Here is a 13,015-nt window from a genome sequence, read left to right on the forward strand (position 1 = left end):
GGAATCATCCCAGAAATTTTTAACCAGGAAGACGATGGACCCAATTCCTGATCAGCTATCAGCCATGTGTACCTGATTGCCTTTCAAAAGCAAACACAACCCCAGCTCCATTCCTGAATGAAATTTGATCAGATCATCTCACAATTCTCCAAGTGCTGGAGTTACGTATCCTATTCCCAATGGTCACTCGTATTGAATGAGTGCCAGAAGCTCTCCTACGACTTTTAATCACTTTAGGAAAGAGGCTATCACTACCTTACCTTTGTGATGGTCAAAAGCCACAACAGCATTGTCTTTTTAGCATCCTGGCTAGGGATTTGCACCCAGCAAATCCCTTGGAGAACAATTTTCTCCAGAGACCACAATAAGAGGGCCAGTACCAGTATCATATCCAAACTGATTTTGCATAGTGTTCACAGTTTTACACCGAAATGATCATGTGTCATAGATCCTCTCTCCTGTTACCATGACGAACGGTTATTCCTTTATTTCTTCTACCACAATAAGGAACAGAACTGACTTTTCACCGAATACAAATTTCGAGCTGACTGTCAGCCAAATGTGAAGAAAAATCAAAAATTGCTCAATGCGCTAAATGGTTGAAGAATTACTTCATTGGATGACTTGGAGTTTTGCAGTAAATAAGTACAATAGAACATTCTTCAACTGCTTTCGAAACATTTTCTGTGTCACAACATAAATACAAGTATTTGTGCAACAGCTCAGAAGTTGCAACATGAAACCAATATCTCGCCAAAATTGATTAAGCCATACAGCATACCCCAATAAATTCATCCGTGTCCAAAATGTAGAAATCAACAACGGTGACCACAATAGGATCAAATTAGCAGAGATGAGGAAGAGTAAAATTATGGATCTTCTTCTATTTTCCAACTCCGTATCTTTTACTTTCCTGACCTTGCACTGCGACCAGAGTCTCTTGCGGACATTGGTGTTCATTAAAACATATTTTCCTGTGAATGCGTTTAATAGCAGAATTATGAAAAATGGGACAATTGGGGTGAATATATAATGGACAATCTCAATGCAACCCCAGAACAATGAGAACCGAACACCTTTTGATACATCACAAAACCAGGGTTCTTTATGAAGCCGATACAAACCTGTAAACATGAAATACCAGAAAATATTCTTCAAGCCACTGAAAACAGTCAGTGATACAAGAATTGCAACCACTGTTCTCTCAGTCCAGTATTTGCTTTTCAGCTTGTGGCAACAAACAACTACAAAACGATCAAAAGTGAAAGCAACAGTGAACCATACGGAACAATCAATAGCTGTATATAACAAGACAGCATGCATATTACACAAAGGGACAGACTTTAGGAAAATAAAATGCTTCTTAAAAACAATTGGAATATGTCTCAACATCAGATCTAGGATTACAACGAGTAAATCTGCCACTGACATGGCCACCAGGTAACGTGTAATCCATCGGGAGAGACCACATTTTCTTTGAGACAGGATGATAATCGTTGCAATGTTAGCTGTAAAGAAGAGAAAAAACACAGCGAAATTAGACAGCAGCCTGCGAGTAAGGTTTCCCCTTTGACTGAGGAATGCCTCACAGTGTCTGAGAGATGTCTAGCGTGGATACAGACACTTTGGTGCAACTTGCACATGCCAACCAGATGTCCTGTATAAATCTTGCTGATTTTCAGCATTTTTCCCTTAACCTTCTAAACTTTTCCTATTCACATACTGACTCACATGTCCTTTCAATGTAATGATTGTACCAACCTCCACCACTGCTTCTGCAACTCCTTTCATACACGAAATAACTTCTGCATGATAAAAAGTTACCACTGAGTTCCTTTTGACAAATTTCCACTCTCACCACATAAAAAAAAAAGGCCCCCAGCTTTGGACTTACCCACCCTGCGATAAAAACAAGTGTGCTATTTACCCTATTCATGCCTCTCAGTATTTTATAAACTTCTGTCAGGTCACTCTTCAGCCTTTGACACTCCAGGGAAAAGTGGTTCAGTGGAATGGTCACGTCCCTATAACTCAATCACTTCAACCTTTGCAACATAATTGTAAAACCTTTCTGAGCTATTTCAGAGTTCACAACATGCTTCCTGTAGCAGGGAGACGAGATATGAATGCAATATTCCAAAAGTGGCTGAAACAATGTTCAGTACAGTAGCAACATCGCATCAGAACTACTATCCTGTATTCACTGCCAATAGGTGCAAGCATACCAAACATCTTTGATATCCTGTCTGCCAGCGACTCCACTTTCAAGCATTGAGAAGCGGCACTCAAAACTCTCTTTGCTCCACAACACACCTCCAGACCAAAGGACTGAGATTATGAATTCATGGAGTGATAGAGTGAATTTATTTTCTTGAAACAAAACATACGATTGATTGTGATATGTGAGAAATCAAATGAAATTTAATGACAAAGAGGAGAACACAAAATGCTTGAGCAGACTTTTCAGCATGTTCCACCGACCCATCATTTTACTCTATGCCTTTAGAAACAGATGGAAAAATATTACTTGCAATTTTCACGAGGGATGAACTTCATGAAAGATTGAAATGGTTTGACTTTGCACAGAAACTGCATGATATCCAGAAAATGCAATGATTTTTTTGATCAGATTATGAGTAAATCCAGATATTGATATTTTGTCAACTGTTATGTGTGAGAACGAACCTGAGGTTCTCTCATTTTCTTTTCGGTAAGTATGGAAATGAACTACATCAAAATAGACATTAAATAATCAATGAAATATATATTAATATATTAACACATTGTTAAACAAGAGACCTACTACTGTCTGAACGTCCCGATTTAGCTGCCAATATCCATATTCAGAACCTGACAATGTTTGGAGAGTGGGATGCACTCCGTTGAGTCCTGTTCTTCCCATCAATTCCATTTTGCTTTCATGGTGTTCACGCAATTCCAATAGAATATCAGGCTGCAGCGTGACTATTACGATGGCAATGACTATCACTATAAATTCACTATCTACATGGGTTTTATAACAAAGATATGACAGACAATTGAAGCATCCATTCAAGGACCGACACCTGGACCTTCATTGCTGCCATCATATGTCCAGCACGAAGAGTTGTCCAGGAGAACTGAAACAGCATGACTTTTCCTTTGAACCTACATGTGCGTTCTGGAGGCTGAATCAATGCTGTTACCTGCTATTTCATCGTTCAAAATGACATTGCAAAATAAAACCTAACAAATAATGCAAATAGCACTCTTCAATAAAAGTAATACACTGGCCAGTGCAAATACATAGAACAAACTGAACTTAGTCAGCCATTTGCCTTTTTCCAACTTGAAGCATATTTTATTTTAAACTCAACTTTGAATATTCAGCTGTTCTCTTCATCTCATTCTAACTATGTTTCGCTTGGGTAGTGTCAAACTTATTTCTGCACAATCAGGGACAGACAAGAAATGCTGGCTTAGCCAGCGATGACCTCATCCCGTAATTGAAACTGGTTTTAAACAAGAGGGATAACAACAAGTCTCAATTAAAATAGCAGCGTCAACAGCAGGAGTACAACTTGAATGTTAGCAATGTTGTCTCAACTGCTGCAGCTCTACTGTTGCGGTTTAGAAAAGTAACAATTCTTATCGCCATATACAAAAAAAATCAAAAATGACGTGTGTTTGCAATAACAGCTTCCCACGGTAAGAAGTTGATTGCTCCATTATGGGATATGATGATGTTTTCCATCATTTCCATTTCTATTTTCAAGTGAAAAACAGTCACTTTATGAAGAAATTGGTTGAAATTGCTTGAGTAATTAACAGTAAATTGCATCTTATATTGCATTTGGAGAGTCGAGTTGCTTGGGTAGCTGGTCTGTCATGCCAATTTACTGCCAATAGTCTGAGTAACTTGTATGAGGTTACTGTGAAGCATTCTCCTTCTCGACTCTTACCTAATCTGAGACATGGTGACACTCAGGCTGAACCATCACCAGACGTCACTGTATAACAAGAGTGCACCCCGAATGCTGAAGTACATGGGCTTCAACCAATGAAGGAACACCTCCCCAAAAACTTGTGATTTTAAATAAACCTAATGGACGATAGCCTGGTGTTGTGTGACTTCTGATTTTGTTCACCACATTCCAATACCGACAACTCCGCATCACGATTTGATATCTGAGATTGATTGAAGAATGCAAAGTTTGGGTTTGAGTGAGGAGAAACAAAGCATCGATGTAAGTATTACAGTAGTGCTGGCAGCAATATTGAGGTGTACTCCCACATTGTGGAAAGATGAAACCAGTGCCTAACGGAAAATCGCAAACAATAACTGGCAGTTGTATTGTTTGGAAAACGTAGCAGGATCACAAAACTGAAGAACAACGATAAGGGTGAATCCATTATTTGAAAATCTCATATAGTTATCAGAGTTTTAGCAGTTGTATGCCAACGGTAGTGGTAAACGATACTGTCATCATATTCATACACACAGAAATGTTCCACTGTTGCCAATGATTTCTATCTGGCGTGTTGTCCACAATTTCACCCGTTTTAACACTGCTCTTTTTTAAAAAAAATTCCATTGTTTTCTTATCAGGGAGACTGTGCACTCACGCAATACGAACAATTAGGGCTATTGTGCTCCCCCTGAAGAGAATTTAACATGCTAATACTACTGCTGCCTTGAAATTGGGATTCCCAGAATACCCAGGAAACTCACATGAGATCATCAGCCAATAAGAAAACGGAACAGGGTTCATTTATTGAACCCCTCTAACTTTCCCCAAATGTCAGTCAGATGATTAGCTGATTGCCGACTCATTTACAATTTCGTGGAACCCTACATTCCCCTGTTGATTTACTCCAGTCTCAAATATACACATGAATTCTCTACAAATGCATCAGTCCAGAGCTTGACGTGCCAGCAAGTTCCAAAATCAAAGTCTTTCTCATTGTTCTTTTCCCTGTTGAGGAAGGGCTCAGATTGTCTTCCCCATTTCATCTCCATAACCATCAGATACTTCAAAGTACACGAGACTAGAAAGTTTTGGAAATTCTGCCTTGGAAATAAATTATAATCTGACGCCTATAAATTAAAAAAAATCACTTCAGCAGCCAATTACATGGCAATCATGAAGCATCGGCGAGGTGTCACCTTACATTGGCAGTGATGAAGTAATCCAAGAAAAATAACCTGCCTGAATGGGAGTCACGTCCTATTTGGTCCAGTGTTACGTAAAAGTGTGGGAATGTTGTTGGAAAGCGAAGTGAGCAGTTGAGACTCAGTATGTGGGACCTCCATGTTTTCCCGACGACAGCCTCTGCGCAGACGTTCACTAACTTGTGCATTAAGCTATTGTGCTAATGTTTCAGGAAACAAATCATTATATTAAGAAAAACGTCTGTGAATGCAAGATAGCCAAGACAAAAATAAAAATCATTTCTGTAGAAACAAAACGTGTCTGGCAGCATCTGTGGAGAGAGAAAGAGAGTTACAACGAACGCATGGGTTAGTGAATCCGTTATCAGAAAAGCTGACATTCTGATCGAAGTTTTAGAGGTTGAATACGAAAAGAATAACACTTTATAGGAAAACAATACCTGCATGTAACCTGCTATCATCTACTGCAACGTCAGCAAATGAGAAATGTTCAGTAAATCAGCAAATTCTGGTATTTAATTTGAATGAACTGAAATTAGCCACAAATTTCTCACGTTATTCAGACTCACAAAAAGGTTGTACTGCGATTGACAATTAGAATTTATGTGATTGTTTATAATTTAGTTCGATTTAAGCATCCCAACTTAATCTATATCTTCTCATCAGGGAGACTGCATGTTCAATTCATATGACCATTTGAGACGTTTGTGCTCCCAGTTAATGCTAATTAATCGATTCATATTGCCAAACTCACTTAAACAGGATTCCTGCAATATTGGCAAAAGTCGCTTGAGACCATATGGCAATTAGGTCTCGGAACTGAACTAGTTTGTTGGGTCCTTGGATCCTGCTCCAACAATTGGCAAGATGGTAGTTGATGTCAGACTCCTCATGTTCCAATTTGCAGCCTTTTGTCAAATTCATAAACGCCCCTACTTATGACAATCTTTTTTCTCTCAGCCGAAAAAAAATGCACAGAAAGTCTCTCGACCCTGCACCTCATCTATGACTCTCTGTGGAAAGGAGTTCCAAAGTTACATGGCCTCTCATCCTTCTCTGCCCCGCTGAGGAAGAGCTCAGTATGTTTCTCCCACTTGGTATTGCTGGCATTCATCGCCATTGCAAATATCGAAGGATAATATTGCAGGAAGTGATGGGCAGCTCTTGCCTGGGGGAACAGTTTCTGTCGTGTTTCGTTTAAAATAAATTTTAACGTCAGCAGTCAATTACATTACAGCCCACAACCAGTGCCAAAGTGTCACCTTGCGTTCAATGTGATGAAACAAACCAGTGAAAATCTCTCTTCTGAATGGGATTCAAACCCCCAGCCTGCTTCTGGCTGAAGTCAAAGCTGGGGCATCATATTGGAAAGCCAGGGGAACAGTTGAGAGACAGCTTGCCGTTCTAACCTATTTGACTCACTTTAGTGTCTATTCATTTGTTCACTGCTCAGCTTCATCTAATGAGCTGACATGTCAGTAAAACAAAAAAAGTGCGAACACTGGAGATCCGAGAAAAAAAAGCCTCTGAAGAAGCAAAACCAGTCTGGCAACGTCTGTAGAGAGAGAAACAGTGACCTTTTGAGACCAGAGGCTCAGGAAGTGTGGGCATAGATATGAATCACATAATATTGCATTATATCATTGTGCTGTTGTCAGAAAAGTGTGAAAGTAATTTTGTGAAACAAAGTTTGATGGTTCAAAGAATGCTAAATTGGTAAACTGGGTGTGGGAATCAAATGTTTTGATGAGCGGAAGTATGTGGCGAATTCGAACTGTAAGGGTTCCCAAGACAGATTTGCAACCAAGTAGTCAGGATGCAACCAATGGAGGACAGAGAACACAAAACTATACAACACAAGATCTGGCCCTTTGACGAAAGAAGTTGTGTCGCCCATGTCACGAAACTAAACTAATGCCCTTCGTCCATATTCCCCACACTTGTACACTTTTATGCTCATGTAAATGACCCTTGACAGCCTCTACACTCCTGGCATTGCATTTTCGACTCCTACCAGTCTGCATATTATAAAAGACATAATTCCTTTCAAATTCCTCCCCTCGTCTCAAATACATTTCCTCATATTTAACATTTCAAGTCGATGAAAAAGAGATTCTGACTGTGAAATAACTTTTATTTATGCAGCAGATGTGTTGGGTCTGAGCTGGAAAAGAAAACTAAAATGATGATCGCATTGGGCCGAATTGGTCAGCAAAAGAATTTGGGAAAGCATTTCCATGCAAAAGTTCCTCGAAAGTTTTGATAGGTTTCTTTCATGTTTAAAGTTTTTATGGAGAGAAGGGAAAGAATTTTTGCGAAGAACTAAAGACAAATGTTGGGAATTTTAACTGTTACATGAATAGTATTATAACATGGGTAAGAATGGCTTAGAATCTACAGAGGTGTACACAGGCACTCACCAGTGAGACCAACGATCGCGAGTATGGGGTAGTAAATTGCTTGAATAACCCGAAGCACGTATTTGATTCGAAATTTTAAGGGCAATTCATCGTAGCGTGTAGAAAGATGGTAAAATGCTGCGCTGAGACTTCTGTTCATTGTGGCAACATGCCAACCTGTTTCTTTGGGATTCTCATTAAATTCCGTGACAGTCCAATCTATTGCTTTCAGTGGCTGAACCATTGTTATAACGTCCCAGTCTATCCTCAGAGTCTGCACTATTGCTGCGACATTGAAATCAACATTCCTTCTCTCTCAATGCCATTGATTCCTCTTCGGTATGGAGGCGAAATTTCCAATGACTGTGTTTTATATGTTGAAGGGATGCATTTAAAAAAAGAGACAACAAAACCTCCAGAGACACAAATAACCTCGAGGGATATTACCATCAATTACAGTTACGAAATAAATAACTGCAGATAACACCATTTAAACACATACACCTTGGTGCACAGACACACACACACACACACACACTGGAGTTTGCGTGTGTGGCAAATCAAAGAACTAGCTGAAATGACAATGGCCCCAACCAACATCTTTCTGTCCTCTTTTGATTTTTTTGTCATGCAGATCCACGAAAAGTTGCAAACGTTACCCACTGTTCAGTAAAAGAAAGTGATGAACAGACATTTCACAAACAGTCTGCTGAAAATTGAAAATGTGTGAACCTCATCGAGGAAGAGACAAAATGGCTAATTGGATGAACCTTAACATATAAATTAAAACCAGCATACACCTTTATTCTTAATTTATTTCGTTTCTTCTTCCATGAAGAAGCAGAACGCAACGAGGGGAACATTGAATTTAAAATTCTGGACATCATTTTTAAAATTTAGCGTGAGGATGTGGGCGTCACTGAATAGCATTTGTTGTCGAGGCTTAATTGCCAATGAACTGAGAATCCGATGGCCAAAATTATTGCTGAACGATTAATCCAGGGATCTGGGTAATGTTGTCACCGGGGCATATGTTGGAATTTGAATTCAATAATAATAACAAAAAATGAAATTAAGAAGTGAATCGATTATTTGAGTGTTGTCAGGAAAGTTAAAAAGAAAAATCTCTCTTACTTACTGGTGTCTTTTACGGAGTGATGGAGTTTCATTGCTAGGTCCGTCCCGACATGTGACACCAGACCCACAGCTTTGTGTGTGACTCTCAATTACCCTATGGACCAATGCACACAGGCGGTAAGTTATGGTCAAGTCAAGCACACCCACATCCAATGAAAAAAAAAGCACAAAAGATATGTAGAAGCAAAAAAAGGTGTTTTAAAGAGATGGAATCCAATGGATATATGAGGAAAATTAAAACATTGGAAATAAGCATTGGTTTTGCACATCACACTGTTTTCTGCACACAGCACCCTTGGCCAAAGAGGCCAATCATTTGTCTTTCTCAGCTTATACTCAGGGATAAATGTTTCAGAACACTCTGTGTAAGGGAGTTTTGATTTTTTTTTAAAAAAATCACGCATTACACATTTCCATTTCACTTTCTTAAGTGCATCTTAGAGCTGTTACCCTGTGGCCCATATTGAGCAGTGAATGAGTCTCCAGCCTTAGAGGTTGAGTGCAAGATTTTACTGGCGCGATCTTCTCATGTTCGATCATGAGAAAGAATTGGTGTCAATGCAGTGCGTCGATGAAATTGTTGTCAATGTTGATAATCTATTTAGTGGCACATGTTGCCAACCTGGCAACATGTGCCACTAAATAGATTATGTTGCCAACCTGGCAACATGGAGCATGCAGGTGCAAACAGAACGTCTAATCGCCATAAGGAAATTAAAATAAGTTCAATTATTGGCAACATCCTGTGTATGCATCCCACTCTCCATGTAAAGGGCTGAAATGTAAGGGGAATAATCAGGAAGGTTGGTACTGATAAGGAAAATATATAGAATGGTACATGGCGAGGAAGACAGCTCTAAATTGCAACAGGTTATCAACAGAGATGTTGGATGGGCCAGATAAATGATCTTAATTGTAAATGAAAACATAACACCGTGAGGTGGTGCACATGTGTGAATGCTAAATATTGCAAGTGATTACATAGTAATAATAATGATACGGCCATGGAAAGGCACTGAACAAACTGAGGAGCCAGAAGTAGGAGCATGCCATCTGGCTGTTTGAGCCTGCTCACCATTGAATAAGAAAATGGATGATAATTGCTTGGCCTCAAATCCACCTACCCACACTCTCAGCAGGAGACTTAATTCTTGTCATGTTCAGACCTACCTTTAATGAACCAATGCTGCATCTGCTCAAAGGGGCAATTTCCAACGAGAAGTCCTGCGATTTGTTCCTTGATGATAGATTCATGCATTTTCCCCACCTCAGAAGTTAAGAAAACAAGTCCGCAATTCCCCATCTTTTGTATACTTTCTGTTTTAAATAGGGGTGTCACATTGTCTGTTTTCCCATCTGCAGGAACTGACCTACCATCCAGAAACTTTTGGAAAATTACCATGAGTGCATTTTCTATTCCTCCCATCATCTCTTTTAGTACACTGGGATGCATTCCGTCAGGACGAGGAAACTTGCCTGTCATTCACTCTATTAACTTGTCCAACACGACCTCCTTCACTATGATGATCACACTTATATTCTAACCTGCCCGAGTCTCCTTGTCATCAATTCCTGGCATATTATTGGTGTACTCCAATGTGAAGACTACAACAAAATACGTGTTCATTAGCTCATGTATTTCCTCATTTCCCATTATGAAATCCCTCTTTTCATTCTCTCAAGGACCATTGATAATCTTAGCCACTTTTTTTTATTTTTCCACATTTGTAGAGAATTTTGCGATCAGTCTTCATATTCTGAACAATATAATCTCGTCACATATCTTACTTTTTATTATACTTTGTTTATTCTGACTTCTTGTTGACATTTAATGATTTCTCGGTCTTCTCGTTTCCCACTGGTTTTAGCCACATGGTATGAAGATATCTTTGAAAAAAATCCACTCTTCCTGTACTGTTCCATCTCAAAGCCTTTTCCTTGAGCCTCTTTCAGTCATCTCCTCGCTGATCTTATCATGGGCTCGTTTGTTTAATTATCTGACGCTGGAATTGAATTTTATCTTCTCATCTTTCCACCTGTATTCAAAATTCAGAAGCTACTCTGATCAATCCTATTATGAATATCTCTAACAATGAGATTTTTGATTGTTCTCATTTCAGTACACGAAGCAGATCGAGGACCCGCTTTCTCCGTCATTCGTTACATGACATATTATTCAAGAAAACTGTCACACATATACATGATGACCTCCTCCTCATGGCTGCCTTGTCTGACTGAGTTCAACCAAGAAAAATGGAGATAAAATTTCCCCACGTAAATTGCTGTGCCATTTTCACTGACATTAGTTATTACTTTGTTTATTGCCCTGACCAGTATGATGTTATTAGTCAGTGGCCTACAGACTACATGAGTCTGTGATTCTTTCTAAAGAGAATTTTTAATTTCCACCCAACTGGGTTCACCCTTTTTCCATGGAATCCATACTATCCCTCATTACCAACCAGATGTCTTCCTTGAACATCAGCACTACATTACCTCCCTTAACTTCCTATCTTTCCTGCTGAATAGGCCAATACGTATGGATATTTAATTCCCAGTTGTGACCATTCTGCAACCACGTCACCATAATGCTGACGATATCTCACCAATTCACGTTAGCTCATATACATTGTTTCATTTGCTTCAAGCATTCAGATCAAGTGCCTTCATGCTGTTTTTTGGAGCATCGTTTGGAATGATAACATCTCCATTAATAATATTTCCACAGTTTCCATTGGCTGCTTTCTGAGTCTTCTGTTTAGCTGAACCCAGTGCACAAATGTTAACCTGCTGTTTCTCATTGTTATTTACAATTATACTTCCTGTTGTTTTGCCCATTCCTTCCCCCAATTCACTATTTTGTAGTCCCAGTGACCAACATATTTCAGCTTTTCACTGTAAGACTGGTACCAAATCAGTTCAGTTGGAGAGAGCCCCAAAGGTACAAATTCCTCCTGTTCCAAAACTAATATGAATGCCTCATGAATGGAATCCCTCTTTCCCACATCACTCCTATATCCACATGTATACTTATATAATTTTTCTACCACTATGCCAATTTACACATGACTCGGATAGAAATTTGGAGATTATAACCATTAACTCTTAATTTTGTTCCTTGTGCTTTATAACCCCAAACAGATGTTTCTTCCTTGCATTGTCCATGTTTGTTTCAACATGGATTGCAACAACTGGATACTTTACTTCACGCTACAACATTCTTTTTAGTCAATCAGAGATGTCCCTCACCCTCTCAGCAGACATGCAAAACAGCAGGTCAAATGTACATTTCCAGAGATTGCTTTGGGAAGCATGACAGGAAGATAATATTGTTCCGAACGTAGAGAAGATAATTAACTTTCTTCGGCACTGAATCATAGTCGAAAGCAGCAAGTTATCTTATAATGTACGAAATACTGATTTCTTCTGGACTGTAGTGCTGAGCAAATTCCATTTCATTGCATGATATGAACGATGTTGTTGTGCTGGAAAGCTGGAAGACAAGATTAATCTGTACATTGCCTCCCTTGCAGAGTGTTAGTTATGTGAAAAAAGTTGGACCTGGTGAGTTTTCTTTGCTTTGGGAAATATATGCTGAAAGTAGGCCTCATAGAGAAATATTGCATTTTCAGCGGCACAGATGAGATTGATGGGAATGCAGTTTTCCATGATTTCGTGGTGTTAATCAGTAGAGGCCAGAGATTTCAGCCAAAGTTTGAGGATAAGAGGAACATTGATGCATTTTCTCGGAACAGATTCATAGAATCATTACAGTGTGGCATTAAGACATTCGGTCCAATTAGTCTACACTTTCCATTTCAAGACTATCCCACCCAGAGTCACTCCCTACCCTCTATCCGTAATTACACATTATCAATAGTTCATCCATCTAAACTGCAGACCTTTGGACCATGGGAGGTAATCAGACCAACTAGACGAAATCCAAGCACATAACTATGGGAAGATGCAAAATCTGCACAGGCAGTCGTTCAAGGCTGGATTCACACACAGGCCCCAGGCGCCATGATGCTGCAATGGTAACGACTGAGCTGCTGCATTGTCCAATTTTGTTTCACTCAGATGATGATGTGAGATTGGAATTCATTGCCTGAAAAGCTGGTTGTGTCAGTAAAGGATAATACGAATGAATGATGGAAGGGTCAGTGTGAAGCAAGGTCTTTAGCTTCATTGATCATTGAGAGAGGTTGTGGGATGATGATATTTTTGGAGGTGGAAGAATTTACAGCAGATGCATAATTATTTTGTTTGTTTGAGAGGCAACAAATTAGTTTGGTAGATCTGCAGTAACTAGGAAATGTTGTCAGAA

The 13,015-nt window shown here is 39.3% G+C and overlaps 1 protein-coding gene across 1 annotated transcript; it reads right to left on the minus strand.

The window, feature by feature from the left end:
• Window positions 1-515: 515 nt before the first annotated feature.
• LOC125448598 (probable G-protein coupled receptor 139) lies at window positions 516-7,878 on the minus strand. Its single transcript, XM_048523986.2, has 2 exons — window positions 7,573-7,878; window positions 516-1,508 (listed from the first exon to the last, which is right to left on the minus strand). Exons 1-2 carry the CDS (start codon window positions 7,793-7,795, stop codon window positions 613-615), a joined length of 1,119 nt encoding a protein of 372 aa, XP_048379943.1. The 5' UTR covers window positions 7,796-7,878; the 3' UTR covers window positions 516-612.
• Between the last annotated feature and the right edge of the window lie 5,137 nt (window positions 7,879-13,015).

Source organism: Stegostoma tigrinum, chromosome 41, assembly GCF_030684315.1.
Source record: "Stegostoma tigrinum isolate sSteTig4 chromosome 41, sSteTig4.hap1, whole genome shotgun sequence".
Taxonomy (NCBI): Eukaryota; Metazoa; Chordata; class Chondrichthyes; order Orectolobiformes; family Stegostomatidae; genus Stegostoma; species Stegostoma tigrinum.